At 43.0% G+C, this 16,084-nt stretch overlaps 1 protein-coding gene across 3 annotated transcripts in view; it reads left to right on the forward strand.

Annotated features, from left to right (window-relative positions):
- The window catches only part of NTRK3 (neurotrophic receptor tyrosine kinase 3), a 1,282,719-nt gene extending 1,266,839 nt beyond the window's left edge, over positions 1 to 15,880 (forward strand). For all 3 annotated transcript variants that reach the window (XM_030189707.1, XM_030189709.1, XM_030189708.1), the window contains one exon: positions 14,158 to 15,880. In XM_030189707.1, coding sequence (XP_030045567.1) covers positions 14,158 to 14,343 — 186 coding nt within the window. In that variant the 3' untranslated portion in view covers positions 14,344 to 15,880. The remainder of the gene's footprint in view (positions 1 to 14,157) is intronic.
- Positions 15,881 to 16,084: the final 204 nt, after the last annotated feature.

The following is a 16,084-nucleotide window of genomic DNA, read 5'->3' on the forward strand; positions in this document are numbered from 1 at the left end:
TCCATACATATACGCAGATGACGTAACGATCTACATCCCGTTTAAACACGATTTAACAGAAATTACCAATGACATCAATCAAGGTTTCCATATCATGCATTCATGGGCGGATGCATTTCAGCTGAAACTTAACGCAGAAAAAACGCAATGCCTTATACTCACCTCACAACATAACACGAACAAATTCACCACCATAAACACACCAAAACTATCCTTTCCCGTATCGGACACACTGAAAATTCTTGGAGTTACCATCGATCGACATCTTACACTTGAAAGTCATGTGAAAAATACAACTAAAAAGATGTTCTATTCAATGTGGAAACTAAAACGGATAAGACCTTTCTTCTCAAGGACCATCTTTCGTAACCTGGTACAATCATTAGTGCTTAGTCACTTAGATTACTGCAATGCACCCTACGCTGGCTGTAAAGAGCAAATCATCAAGAGACTGCAAACTGCCCAGAACACTGCAGCTAGACTCATTTACGGAAAAACAAAATATGAAAGTGCTAAGCCCCTGAGGGAGAAATTACACTGGCTACCAGGTACTTCTTAGCCAGGATCAGGTGACCCTCAGGGGGAGGAATGCTGGCTTCGGCCTAACCCCTGGTAAGCCTTTTCTTGGTTGAGAGGTGCCCAGCTCTCCCACCGGTTGCCTTCTCAGGTGCCGTGGAGGACTTGCAGCTCATCTGCATATCCTCGGAGCCTTCGCCAGAGTGACTCCCAGGTCCGTTCCGATCCACTCGGGGCCTCTGCTCAAGGTGCACAGTGCTCCTACCAGGTGCTGTGGAGGACTTGCAGCGTTCTGCATATCCTCACAGCTGCATCCGGGGTGACTCCCAAATCCACCCCGACCTTCCCAGGGCCTTCGCCACAGTTACCCAGGGCTTTCGCTCCACCTACCCAGAGCTACCAGGTACTTCTTAGCCAGGATCAGGTGACCCTCAGGGGGAGGAATGCTGGCTTCGGCCTAACCCCTGGTAAGCCTTTTCTTGGTTGAGAGGTGCCCAGCTTTCCTTCTAATAAGTTCTGGGAGAAGAGGATATTTCTCTGGTAAGTGAACAAATTTTGCTTGTGCTTTCGGAACTTGAAGATTGGGGTTTAAAGGAGGAACTAGTGATAGGCTGATATCCTTAATACTTTAGCAAGTTTTAAATTACGGAAAAACTCAAAAAACACTAAGATGGAGTCAGCAGTCCAGCAGCGAGAGGGGTGCTATCCAGTCTTTTGCGTTGAGTGTCACATGTATGATTATCTCCCAATTGGTGAGGTGTCATATGTGTGTGCCCGATGCAAAGAGCTCCTAGCTCTCAGAGAACGTGTCCGTTCCCTTGAGGCTAGAGTAGCAGACTTGATGGAGCTGAGGGAGACAGAGAGGTACATAGAGGAGACCTACAGGGATGTTGTAGAGAAGTCCCACCTCCAGTCAGGTAGCCCCTGTGCTACCTTGGAGGAGGGAGGTCTCCTAGAAGGAGAGCATCACCCTGGTGAAGTAGGAAGTACTCCTGTAGCCAGGACCTGCCCACCAGGGGATGTATTATCCTTTCGCACCGAGGATATATCTCCAAATGTTGCCCGGGAGGGAAAGGTTAGGACAGCTGTTGTACTTGGTGATTCGATCATTAGGCATATAGATAGCTGGGTGGCTGGTGGACGTGAGGATCGCCTGGTGACATGCCTGCCTGGTGCGAAGGTGGCGGACCTCACGTGTCACCTAGATAGGATTCTAGATAGTGCTGGGGAGGAGTCCGCTGTCTTGGTACATGTGGGTACCAATGACATAGGAAAATGTGGGAGAGAGGTTCTGGAAGCAAAATTTAGGCTCTTAGGTAGAAAGCTGAAATCCAGATCCTCCAGGGTAGCATTTTCTGAAATGCTACCTGTGCCACGCGCAGGGCCCAAGAGACAGGCAGAGCTCCAGAGTCTCAATGCGTGGATGAGACGATGGTGCAGGGAGGAGGGCTTTAGATTTGTTAGGAACTGGGCAACATTCTGGGGAAGGGGGAGCCTATTCCGAAAGGATGGGCTCCATCTTAACCAGAGTGGGACCAGGCTGCTGGCATCGGCGTTTAAGAAGGAGATAGAGCAGCTTTTAAACTAGAAATGGGGGGAAGGCCGACAGTCGCTCAAAAGAGCATGGTTCGGGATAAGGTATCTTTCAAAGATATCACCATAACAGGGAAGATAGAGTATCCTGATAGTGAGGTTGCAAAAGAGATTGTAGTAGATCGGGTATCTTTAAATAACAATAAAAATCAGACAAAAGATTGCCAATTAATACTGTCAAGTACTAAGCATGATGTACTTAGGAACAACAAACATAGTTTGAAATGTCTATATGCGAATGCCAGGAGCCTAAGAAATAAGATGGGGGAGTTAGAATATATTGCACTAAATGAAAAATTAGATATAATAGGCATCTCTGAGACCTGGTGGAAGGAGGATAACCAGTGGGACACTGTCATACCGGGGTACAAATTATATCGTAGTGATAGGGTGAATCGGATTGGTGGAGGGGTAGCATTGTATATTAACGAGAGCCTTGAATCAAATAGATTGAAAATTCTGCAGGAAGCAAAACACTCCTTGGAATCACTGTGGATTGAAATTCCATGTGCAAAGGGGAAAAGGATAGTGATAGGAGTGTACTACCGTCCGCCTGGCCAGGACGAACAGACGGATGCGGAAATGTTAAAGGAAATCAGGGACGCAAACAAACTGGGCAACACAATAATAATGGGGGATTTCAATTACCCGCATATAGACTGGGGTAATGTAACATCTGTACACGCAAGGGACATAAGATTTCTTGATGAAATCAAGGACAGCTTCATGGAACAGCTAGTTCAGGAGCCGACAAGAGAAGGAAAAATACTAGACTTAGTCCTTAGTGGTGCTCATGATCTAGTGCAGGGGGTAACGATACGAGGGCCGCTTGATAACAGTGATCATAATATGATCGGTTTTGATATTGGCATTGAAGGAAGTGAAACTAGGAAATCAAGTACGCTAGCGTTTAACTATAGAAAAGGTGATTACGACAAAATGAGAAAAATGGTGAAAAAAAGACTGAAAGGAGCAGCTCGCAGAGTAAAAAACTTGCATCAGGCGTGGATGCTGTTTAAAAACACCATCCTGGAGGTTCAGGACAAATATATTCCACGTATTAGGAAAAAGGGAAAAAAGACTAAACGTCAGCCGGCGTGGCTAAACAGTAAGATAAAGGAAATCATTAGAGCCAAAAAACAATCCTTCAGAAAGTGGAGAAGAGAACCAACTGAAAGTAACAGGATAGATCATAAGGAATGCCAAGCCAAATGCAAAGCGGAGATAAGGAGGGCAAAAAAGGACTTTGAGAAGAAATTAGCGTTGGAAGCAAAAATACATAGTAAAAACTTTTTAGATACATTAAAAGCAGGAAACCGGCCAAAGAGTCGGTTGGGCCGCTGGACGAAAATGGTGTTAAAGGGGCGATCAAGGAGGACAAAGCCGTAGCGGAGAAATTAAATGAATTCTTTGCTTCGGTCTTCACCGAGGAGGATTTGGGGGGGACACCGGTGCCGGAAAGAATATTTGAAGCGGGGGAGTCGGAGAAACTAAACAAATTCTCTGTAACCTTGGAGGATGTAATGGGTCAGTTCAGCAAGCTGAAGAGTAGTAAATCACCGGGACCTGATGGTATTCATCCCAGAGTATTAATAGAACTAAAAAATGAACTTGCGGAGCTACTGTTAGAAATATGCAATCTGTCCCTAAAATCGAGTGTAATACCGGAAGACTGGAGGGTAGCCAATGTTACTCCGATTTTTAAGAAAGGTTCCAGAGGAGATCCGGGAAATTATAGACCGGTGAGTCTGACGTCGGTGCCGGGCAAGATGGTGGAGGCTATTATTAAGAATAAAATTGCAGAGCATATACAAAAACATGGACTGATGAGACAAAGTCAGCACGGATTTAGTGAAGGGAAGTCTTGCCTCACCAATCTAATGCATTTTTTTGAGGGGGTAAGCAAACATGTGGACAATGGGGAGCCGGTTGATATTGTATATCTGGATTTTCAGAAGGCGTTTGACAAAGTGCCGCACGAAAGACTCCTGAAGAAATTGCAGAGTCATGGAATCGGAGGTAGGGTATTATTATGGATTAAGAACTGGTTGAAAGATAGGAAGCAGAGAGTAGGATTGCGTGGCCAGTATTCTCAGTGGAGGAGGGTAGTTAGTGGGGTCCCGCAGGGGTCTGTGCTGGGTCCGTTGCTTTTTAATGTATTTATAAATGACCTAGAGATGGGAATAACTAGTGAGGTAATTAAATTCGCCGATGACACAAAATTATTCAGGGTCGTCAAGTCGCAGGAGGAATGTGAACGATTACAGGAGGACCTTGCGAGACTGGGAGAATGGGCGTGCAAGTGGCAGATGAAGTTCAATGTTGACAAGTGCAAAGTGATGCATGTGGGTAAGAGGAACCCGAATTATAGCTACGTCTTGCAAGGTTCCGCGTTAGGAGTTACGGATCAAGAAAGGGATCTGGGTGTCGTCGTCGATGATACGCTGAAACCTTCTGCTCAGTGTGCTGCTGCGGCTAGGAAAGCGAATGGAATGTTGGGTGTTATTAAGAAGGGTATGGAGTCCAGGTGTGCGGATGTTATAATGCCGTTGTATCGCTCCATGGTGCGACCGCACCTGGAGTATTGTGTTCAGTACTGGTCTCCGTATCTCAAAAAAGATATAGTAGAATTGGAAAAGGTACAGCGAAGGGCGACGAAAATGATAGTGGGGATGGGACGACTTTCCTATGAAGAGAGGCTGAGAAGGCTAGGGCTTTTCAGCTTGGAGAAGAGACGGCTGAGGGGAGATATGATAGAAGTGTATAAAATAATGAGTGGAATGGATCGGGTGGATGTGAAGCGACTGTTCACGCTATCCAAAAATACTAGGACTAGAGGGCATGAGTTGAAGCTACAGTGTGGTAAATTTAAAACGAATCGGAGAAAATTCTTCTTCACCCAACGTGTAATTAGACTCTGGAATTCATTGCCGGAGAACGTGGTACGGGCGGTTAGCTTGACGGAGTTTAAAAAGGGGTTAGATAGATTCCTAAAGGACAAGTCCATAGACCGCTATTAAATGGACTGGAAAAATTCCTCATTTTTAGGTATAACTTGTCTGGAATGTTTTTACGTTTGGGGAGCGTGCCAGGTGCCCTTGACCTGGATTGGCCACTGTCGGTGACAGGATGCTGGGCTAGATGGACCTTTGGTCTTTCCCAGTATGGCACTACTTATGTACTTATGTACTTATAAAGAACGCATCACGTTCAAGGTATTCTCTCTAGTTCATAAAGAGTGGAGGAGTGGCCTAGTGGTTAGGGTGGTGGACCTTGGTCCTGGGGAACTGAGGAACTGAGTTTGATTCCCACTTCAGGCACAGGCAGCTCCTTGTGACTCTGGGCAAGTCACTTAACCCTCCATTGCCCCAGGTACAAATAAGTACCTGTATACAACATGTAAGCCGCATTGAGCCTGCCATGAGTGGGAAAGCGCGGGGTACAAATGTAACAAAAAAAAATCATCCATGGAAATGCCCCAGCCTACGTCAGATCTGGTAGACCTGCCACCCAGGAATGCTAAAAAGTCATCCCGCACATTCCTTAATCTTCACTTCCCCAGTTGTAAAGGCCTAAAATACAAACTAATGCATGCGTCAAACTTCTCTTACCTGAGTACACAGTTATGGAACGCATTGCCGCTCAACTTAAAAACTATTTATGAACTAACTAACTTTCGTAGATCCCTGAAGACCCACCTATTCAACAAAGCATACCAATAAAAGCAGCAACTATAAATGTAATACATCGCAACCTACCTATTATCAACAATATTTTTGCTTAGATCCGCTTGTTTAAATTTCTATTACATTAATTTCTATGGCATCTCCACCTTACCTATTGTCAGTACTGTTTACTACTTATATTTACTTGTTTAAATTTCGATTATGCTATTCTTTATGTAAAACTAACTGTTATCACCAAATCTACTATCTACTAATAAGGCACATTATAAGCCACATTGAGCCTGCAAAGAGTTAGGAAAATGTGGGATACAATTGCAATAAATAAATTAAAAAATAAATAAATAAAGTACATGCTAACAATTACGTGGTGATTACACTGTGTATACATACGCATGTAAATGCCAAAATTCTGCCTAAGGGGGGGAGGAAGTTATAAATGTGGGCTACCATTAATGCATGTTAGTTTACTGTTACTCCAAGTTATTAGTAACTAGGGACCTGTGCTAAAATAGGATGAATTAGTGCTAAAACAACACCTCTTAAAGGTTGCCCATGTTGGTATCTTCCTCCCTTAGTGTGAAGAGTTTTACTCTCTGATAACCAGAACTGATATTGTGATGTCATAATACCTCATTCTGCCAATCAGTGGCGTACCAAGGGGGGGCGGTGGGGGCGGCCTGCCCCAGGTGCATGCCGCTGGGGGGTGCTGCGGCGCGCCTGTGGGCTCCGAGTTCGCTACGCTAACTTCGCTGGTTCGCTGCAGCTCCCTCCCTCTGCCCCGGAACAGGTTACTTCCTGTTCTGTGGCAGAGGGAGCTGCAGCAAACCAGCGAAGTTAGCGTAGCGAACTCGGAGCCCACAGGCGCACGCCGTGGCACCCCCCCCCAGCGGTGTGCACCTGGGGGTGTGTCATTTCGCCGGGGGGGAGGTGTCATTTCACGGGGGGGGGGGGGCGCTGCACCGGGTGTCATCGAGGCTAGGAACGCCACTGCTGCCAATGCCTAAGAGCCAACCTCATTAGTGATTTCACAATGGCTCAATTGCCCTTTACTTGGCTCACTTTTATTACATATAACAGTGATTTTGATTTCTAGAGAGATTTCTCTTTTCATTAATTAAGGGGAAAAATTATCAACCTGGGCTTCTGTTAAGATGTGTTATTTTACTGTTAACACCAGTTATTAGCAACTAGGTCTCATTACATAAATAGTAGAAGTTAGTGGTAAAATAACCCATCTTAACTGTAGCCCACATTGATAACCATGCCTCTTAGTGTGAAGAGTTTCAGTCTCTGGTAACCAGAGCTGATATTGTGATGTCATTAATGCCTCATTCCACCAATGCCTAAGAGTCAGTCTCATCAGAGATGTCATAATGTCTTCATTGCGCTATACCTGACTCACTTTTATTATAGTGGTACGAAATAAGCAGATCACATAGGAAAAGGTCATTTGAGAAATACTGCATTCAAGTGAGGTCCACATAAAAGACCGAAACTGGTCATGTTTCGCCCACGCAAGGGCTAAAGTAACTGACAACAAATAAAACAAAACGTATTATTTAACATTGATTAATAATATTAAATAAACAATCATTAATATAAATAATAAGAAGAACATAAATACCAATTCTAAAATACCATAATATGTCAAACTAAGTAAGTGAATATAAAATTGAGAGATACCTGGATGAATATTAGCACTTAACGACTAGCCCGGTCATCAGCTATGTTGCACAATATAGCCGGTTAGCGCCAATATTCACCGGCTGACAGACTATGTTTAGTGGCCAGATAGACCGCATAAATACGGCCCAGCAATGATTTTCCAGGTTCACCACCAACCGCAGGAGTTAGTCAGACTACCTCCCACGGTATGAATATCAGCCCCCGCCCCCCCAATTTTTAATTAAAAAAAAACATAGTCACTACTGGGTATCAATATTGACCTGAATATTTTTGTTCCGCAAATTGAAATAATGGACAACTTGTCCAGTATTTTAAAAAAAGGCATGTATTAAGTGTATATTCCTTCCTATACTAGGCCTGTAAGATGGCCCTGCTAGCCGCATTGAACCTGCTTTGAGTGGGAAAGCGCGGGGTACAAATGTAATAATAAATAAATAAATAAATAAACCAGATATTCAATGCCGGTCACCGGAAACAGCCCAGCATTGAATATCCGGGTTTAGCGCAGATCAGGGGAGACAGCCCAGCTATCTGCCATTGTCTGAATGTCAGGTGATATATGTTTTGTGTGTACGTGTGCAACCATCTATGGCCCGCCCTTCTGCAATCTCCATTACAATTACATGCTAAAGCATTAAGAATCTACTGCCATTTTTCCCCAATTTGGTACATAACTTCTGTGTTAGCACGGAAGTTATGTGTTGATAACAGTGATCATAATATGATCGGTTTTGATATTGGCATTGAAGGAAGTGAAACTAGGAAATCAAGTACGCTAGCGTTTAACTATAGAAAGGGTGATTACGACAAAATGAGAAAAATGGTGAAAAAAAGACTGAAAGGAGCAGCTCGCAGAGTAAAAAACTTGCATCAGGCGTGGATGCTGTTTAAAAACACCATCCTGGAGGTTCAGGACAAATATATTCCACGTATTAGAAAAAAGGGAAAAAAGACTAAACGTCAGCCGGCGTGGCTAAACAGTAAGATAAAGGAAATCATTAGAGCCAAAAAACAATCCTTCAGAAAGTGGAGAAGAGAACCAACTGAAAGTAACAGGATAGATCATAAGGAATGCCAAGCCAAATGCAAAGCGGAGATAAGGAGGGCAAAAAAGGACTTTGAGAAGAAATTAGCGTTGGAAGCAAAAATACATAGTAAAAACTTTTTTAGATACATTAAAAGCAGGAAACCGGCCAAAGAGTCGGTTGGGCCGCTGGACGAAAATGGTGTTAAAGGGGCGATCAAGGAGGACAAAGCCGTAGCGGAGAAATTAAATGAATTCTTTGCTTCGGTCTTCACCGAGGAGGATTTGGGGGGGACACCGGTGCCGGAAAGAATATTTGAAGCGGGGGAGTCGGAGAAACTAAACAAATTCTCTGTAACCTTGGAGGATGTAATGGGTCAGTTCAGCAAGCTGAAGAGTAGTAAATCACCGGGACCTGATGGTATTCATCCCAGAGTATTAATAGAACTAAAAAATGAACTTGCGGAGCTACTGTTAGAAATATGCAATCTGTCCCTAAAATCGAGTGTAATACCGGAAGACTGGAGGGTAGCCAATGTTACTCCGATTTTTAAGAAAGGTTCCAGAGGAGATCCGGGAAATTATAGACCGGTGAGTCTGACGTCGGTGCCGGGCAAGATGGTGGAGGCTATTATTAAGAATAAAATTGCAGAGCATATACAAAAACATGGACTGATGAGACAAAGTCAGCACGGATTTAGTGAAGGGAAGTCTTGCCTCACCAATCTAATGCATTTTTTTGAGGGGGTAAGCAAACATGTGGACAATGGGGAGCCGGTTGATATTGTATATCTGGATTTTCAGAAGGCGTTTGACAAAGTGCCGCACGAAAGACTCCTGAAGAAATTGCAGAGTCATGGAATCGGAGGTAGGGTATTATTATGGATTAAGAACTGGTTGAAAGATAGGAAGCAGAGAGTAGGATTGCGTGGCCAGTATTCTCAGTGGAGGAGGGTAGTTAGTGGGGTCCCGCAGGGGTCTGTGCTGGGTCCGTTGCTTTTTAATGTATTTATAAATGACCTAGAGATGGGAATAACTAGTGAGGTAATTAAATTCGCCGATGACACAAAATTATTCAGGGTCGTCAAGTCGCAGGAGGAATGTGAACGATTACAGGAGGACCTTGCGAGACTGGGAGAATGGGCGTGCAAGTGGCAGATGAAGTTCAATGTTGACAAGTGCAAAGTGATGCATGTGGGTAAGAGGAACCCGAATTATAGCTACGTCTTGCAAGGTTCCGCGTTAGGAGTTACGGATCAAGAAAGGGATCTGGGTGTCGTCGTCGATGATACGCTGAAACCTTCTGCTCAGTGTGCTGCTGCGGCTAGGAAAGCGAATAGAATGTTGGGTGTTATTAAGAAGGGTATGGAGTCCAGGTGTGCGGATGTTATAATGCCGTTGTATCGCTCCATGGTGCGACCGCACCTGGAGTATTGTGTTCAGTACTGGTCTCCGTATCTCAAAAAAGATATAGTAGAATTGGAAAAGGTACAGCGAAGGGCGACGAAAATGATAGTGGGGATGGGACGACTTTCCTATGAAGAGAGGCTGAGAAGGCTAGGGCTTTTCAGCTTGGAGAAGAGACGGCTGAGGGGAGATATGATAGAAGTGTATAAAATAATGAGTGGAATGGATCGGGTGGATGTGAAGCGACTGTTCACGCTATCCAAAAATACTAGGACTAGAGGGCATGAGTTGAAGCTACAGTGTGGTAAATTTAAAACGAATCGGAGAAAATTTTTCTTCACCCAACGTGTAATTAGACTCTGGAATTCATTGCCGGAGAACGTGGTACGGGCGGTTAGCTTGACGGAGTTTAAAAAGGGGTTAGATAGATTCCTAAAGGACAAGTCCATAGACCGCTATTAAATGGACTGGAAAAATTCCTCATTTTTAGGTATAACTTGTCTGGAATGTTTTTACGTTTGGGGAGCGTGCCAGGTGCCCTTGACCTGGATTGGCCACTGTCGGTGACAGGATGCTGGGCTAGATGGACCTTTGGTCTTTCCCAGTATGGCACTACTTATGTACTTATGAATTGGCGCCTAACGTTTGGTGCACTACGTAGAATTAAGGGGTCCTATAGAGTGAAAATGTACCTTGGTACTGGTAACATGTTGTACCATGTTAATACATATACCCCTGGATTCCTTATAGCATGACTTAAGTTCCATGTGCAAGTGCAGTCATATTCTGAATTTGTGTGTGCAACTTAATTAGTTTGCAAGCCAATCAGTGCTGATAATTGCCACTTAACAAGCAATTATTGACATTAATTGGTATTAATTAGAATTTAATTGCAGAACTGTCTAAGCATATTCTATACAAACAAAAGCAATACTGGGCCTTCAAGATTGAGACTACGGGAGTCCTTTATTGACAGATGACCCGATACGGACCATGTTTCGGCTTTAAACAACGCCTGCCTCAGGGGTCAGAATTAAATTGTAACATATGTAAAATATGTAAGTCCAAAGCTTTAGATGTAAGTTGAATCTTATAAAATTGCTGAAAACGATCAGTCAAAGCAGCGTAGACGTGATACGTATCTCAAAAAACGAGCGTATATTTTAAGGTGAAAAACTGCACAGTGGCGATAAGGCTCCTGTAGTAATCTCTCCGTTGGCATAAACAGATGTCCATTGTAGCATACTCCTAGGCATAGTTCATTTTTGCACCAGTGTTTTAGTCATGATATATAGAATCTAGTTGATAATGGTTTACTGTAGTCTGCTGGATGTTATAGTATGACAGTGTAGTTGGCATTTCACAGCTTTTACAATAAAAACTTTCTGATCTGGGATGAACACCATCAAAAGTTTATCTGAGTTGTAAAGGCTTCTAGAGGTATAGGAAGTGGAAAAGTCCATAGGAATTTCATGCTTGAACTTGTTAATACTACAGGATATTTGTAATAGAATTCTAGTCTATTTTACGTCACTCCAAGCTATTTGTTGAGATCTTGACATTTTAATGACAATAGTAGAGACTGAATATCCAATGGGATGTTATAACTGAGATTTTTATTATGGAAATATACTGCCTGATATTCAAAAGATTTAACCAGGAAGGAGAAGCTCCTACCCAATAAAAACCAAAAGGTAACCGAACAGAGAAGACCCACGAAGACAACCGCGGTGAAAATAGCAAAGAGGTCTTTAAAAAGACCGTGCATATGTGAACTGATGAGCTATATGAAGACAGTGGAATCAAAAAACAAAACCAGATACTTGAGCAATGGAGATTAGCACTGACACTGTACCTCAACTCTTTTGGAGTATCTAGTTTTGTTCTTTGATACCATTGTCTTCACGTAGTGCATCGGTTCACACATGCATGGTCTTTTTAAAGACCTCTTTGCTATTTTCACTTAGCAGTACAGTCCTATCTTCATCCAACTATTGTCAGACTCCTGAAGCAGGCACGTTTTACGCCGAAACACGGTGCAGTGTCGAGTCTTGAGTACTGATATCATGTTATTGTGTACTGTTTTATCCATATTGAACCTGTAGTATTGATTTTATGATATTTTGCAGTGTTTTATTGTCACGGTGGTGACTGTTTTCCTTGGCTGTGCTCGCCTCGCCCTCTGGTGGCCGGGACCGGTGGCTGCCATGGACTGTCTTGCTGTCTCCCTACAAGTTCCAGACTTTCATTCCAATCCGGTCCAGATGTTCTAGCCCTCCAGACTTAGTTGGAAGTTTGGCAGCTAGCCTCACCCTTAGCTGCCTTGAGATTCCTGCAGCTGAGCCTCAGCTGCTGATTGCCTTTATTAGGCACTTGGCCCTTTCAGCAGGGCCTTTGCATCGCCTAAGTTCTCTGGGTTTCTTGGTGTGCGCTGTTGCACTTCTACCTAGTCTAGTTTCTTGTCTGAGTTCCTTGTCCAGTTCTAGTCAGTCTGTGTGTACTTTAGCTTTGGTTTATTGCCTATTTCCTAGTCTTGTTTCTGGTCTGTATTCCTTGTCTAGTTCTTGGTTGTATATGTTTCTTTCTTAAGTGGCTGCTTGGCAGCTTTCAGTCCTGACGCTTACCTGTCTGTGTTTCTTTCTTAGTAGCTGCTTTGCAGCTTTCAGTCCTTGCTCTTTAATCTGTCTGTGTATCTTGCCTAGTGGCTGCTTGGCAGCTTTCAGTCCTTGTTCTTGAGCCGGTCTGCTTTCTACCTAGTGTGGTATTGTTTGTCTGAAAGTCCTAGTGTAGTATTCTGCCTAGCCTCCCTTGTGTCTTCTTGATCCTGTGTATCCTGTTGGTATCCAGTTCCTGCCCTGTCCGGTAAGTCCTGCCGGCTGCCTGCACCCAGGAGTTCAACCCCTGGGGAATGGTGGTCAAGCGCAGGTGAAGTCTAGCTGTTCCTGCTCTGCCTGTTCCAGCTTGCTTGCCTTGGCTGCAACTCCAATCTGGGGTTCCAATCCTGTTCTGCCTTGTCCCTGGCTTGGGGGTGGTTTTGCCTGCCACTGCCGCTCCTCGGCAGAGGTCCAAGGGCTCAGAAATCCAGTTCTGCCTGACATTTACATATATTTTAGCAGTGCATTTTTTTTTACCTTATTGATCCTGAGGTTTGCCTAGCCTCCTTCCATTTCCTACTTCTTTGTGCATTTCTACCCAATAAAACCTTGCTCAGGGACCCTGTATATTATATTCAGTGGCACTTAACCGGTTAGTGCCGCTGAATATTGGCGCTAACTGGCTGGGGTGTGTGGGGGCAGATCATTGACAGAGTGCTTATTTAGCCTGTTAACGGTGATTTTCAGTCTGCTAACCAGCTAAGTAACTGAGTAAAATGAGGACAGCAAAAAGGCTGTCCTGTCTGTATGCACTAAAGTTAACCAGGCACTGGTAAAATGTCAGTCAGGGCCCATTTAACTTTCAGGTGACCACTTAGACCTGGATATTCAGTGCCAGGAGCTCTAAATACCTCAGCATTGAATATCTGGGGTCAGTTCAGCCCCGCTATTAGTGACTTAAACGCCGCTTAGCACCGTGGGCTGAATGTTGAGCAGACAGTATTTGGTAATGTGACTTATTATGACTACTTTTTAAAAAATAGGATCCAACCCTTTTTTCAGTAAGCAGTTGTACTTGATGCAAATCACGTACCCTTACCATGTACCATTTGTTAAACCTTTCCTGATAGAAATACTTCTTGTTACATTTTATTGTTCAATTATTACTCTTTCAAGTTTTGACTAAAACTTCTTTAACATTTTGGATTATTTCTATGTAGTATTCATTCTGTGCTACATAGAATTTTTCTTCCTAAACTTGTTCCCCTTCAATCTAAAATGTCACATATTCTATGTCATGACAATACCGTGTCTTGTATGTCACTTCGCATCCCCCTCAATGGTAGATTTCAGCCAAAATATAACCAAAGGAAATAAAGTTACTTAAGAAGGGGAGAAACGAACCCATCATGCATTTCTGACAAAAGCTCATGTATTTGCCATATCTTATATGAACCTTATGAATGTGGGTGTAAGGTAAGTCCCTATCAGCCCCCCCCCCCCCCCAACATCAATGACGAAGAATAGCAGTTGAATCCAACCGGTCATATCTATATTTCAATGTTTTTCCTTTTTAGGTCATATTTAATGATTATTACATTTCACTATTATCCTTTGGTGATTAACTGTCTTCTTTTAACTTGTGTTTCAGGTGATTGAATGTATTACTCAAGGGCGTGTTTTGGAAAGACCTCGTGTGTGTCCCAAAGAAGTCTATGACATAATGCTGGGCTGCTGGCAAAGAGAACCCCAACAAAGGCTAAATATCAAGGAAATATATAAAATACTTCAAGCCCTGGGCAAGGCCACACCAATCTACCTGGACATCCTTGGCTAAGAGCAGCTATTGTGTAAAATGATCCTGCCACTTATTCCTCTTTCTCTCTTTCCCATCCCCCCCTTCCCCAACTTCAGCAGACGTCTTCATATAAGGATAAACTCAAGTGCCTGCTATACACAACACTGAAAGAAACCTGTAAAGGCTGTTTGGCTTTTTATAACCTTTATACTGGTAACCACAGGAAAAAAAAATGGAAGGAACTGCTGGTACTCGGGAGAAGAAGTTTAATTATACAAATGAAAAATCTTAGTATAAATTCTTTAACCTGAGCTGAGGAAGACCCTAGAAAATGTAGTCATAATTTGCTTTGGTTTTGGTCAAGTGTAAGCTCATGACTCTTTCTTGAAACATGCACAGAGACAATCTTATTTTGAAACAGGGAAGTTTGAAAGCCTGCAGATTGGCATCATAGCCTGGTGCAAAGTTGTAGCCGTGGAAGCATATAGAACAAGTAAGAACAGCCAAACACTTCCTGTTGCAAGCACACCGTTGGGTTGCCGAGCCCTATCGTGCCATGTCCTTCCATCTTGAAATGGCAGGTCTATCGAAACACGTGTTTGCACTTCAACTCTGAATCGCCGAATGGCATCCATGTTTGGGGATACTAAAAGGCAAAGATATTCAATCCAGCCATTTTCATGGAACCCTTTACTTTTACTTTCTCCTAAATTTCAGGACGATTTTATAATTTACTAACTCTTCGATGTACAGAACCTTCACTTTCTGAAATCGTAAATGGCACCTACGGGTAAAATGAAATCTTTTAATCAACTTTTTTTTTGATCTTTAAAGAAAATGTAAAAGCTCACAGATCAAAGTCAGGGACCATAGTTAACATTGTAATATTCATAGTCTATCATTAAACACCTAGTACATCTAATAGGGTTCAAAAAGTACTTAAAAAACACTGACACATGCAAGCAAATTTACCAAAATAAGATATTTTAGCAAGCTTCCATTGAAAGATCATATTTGCTGTGTTTTATTTCCCATCATTAGTCACTGTCACTGCTAATGATAATTGAATTGTATTGCTTTTGAATTTATTCGGTGACTGGCCATAGGTACAGTCCAGTAGTTTTTACATCACTCATTTCCACTATTGTGAACTGCCATGTCACACTTGATGAATTTTTATATTTATTACATAAACTGAGCGGTAAAAGGAGATGGCTTATTTTACACACAGAACCTGTTATGGACCATTCCTGTACTAGCACAATAAAGATTGATGCTTAATGTGCAGCTAAACTAGAAAATTGGAAAATTCTGGGGTATGTCTTTCATCCCTGCTGTATCACAGATTCACTTTGAGAGTGACCTTGGACAAGTCATTTCATTTTCTCTACTGTACTGGGTAGTATAGAATTATCCCCCCCCCCCCCCCTTTATGGGGAGCTTGGCTACTGGATATGTGTGGCCAGATCATCCACTTCCTGTTTTGATTTGATCTCAAAGTAAGCAGTTTAAATATTGTAGCTATTCTATAACATAAGCATCTGGGTTTAAAAAATGTTTGGACAAGTTTCTGGAGGAAAAGTCCATAGTCTATTATTGAGTTTGACATGGTGAAAGTCGCTGCTTGCCCTGGGATTGGTAGCATGGAATTTTGCTACTATTTGGGATTCTGCCAGGTACTTGTGATCTGGATTGGCCACTGTCAGAAGCAGGATACTGTTGGTCTGACCCAGTATGGCTATTCTTATAGCTGATGTAATTGTTTCTTTGCGAGTCTCAG

The sequence above is a fragment of the Microcaecilia unicolor genome, chromosome 1 (assembly GCF_901765095.1).
Source record: "Microcaecilia unicolor chromosome 1, aMicUni1.1, whole genome shotgun sequence".
Lineage (NCBI taxonomy): Eukaryota > Metazoa > Chordata > Amphibia > Gymnophiona > Siphonopidae > Microcaecilia > Microcaecilia unicolor.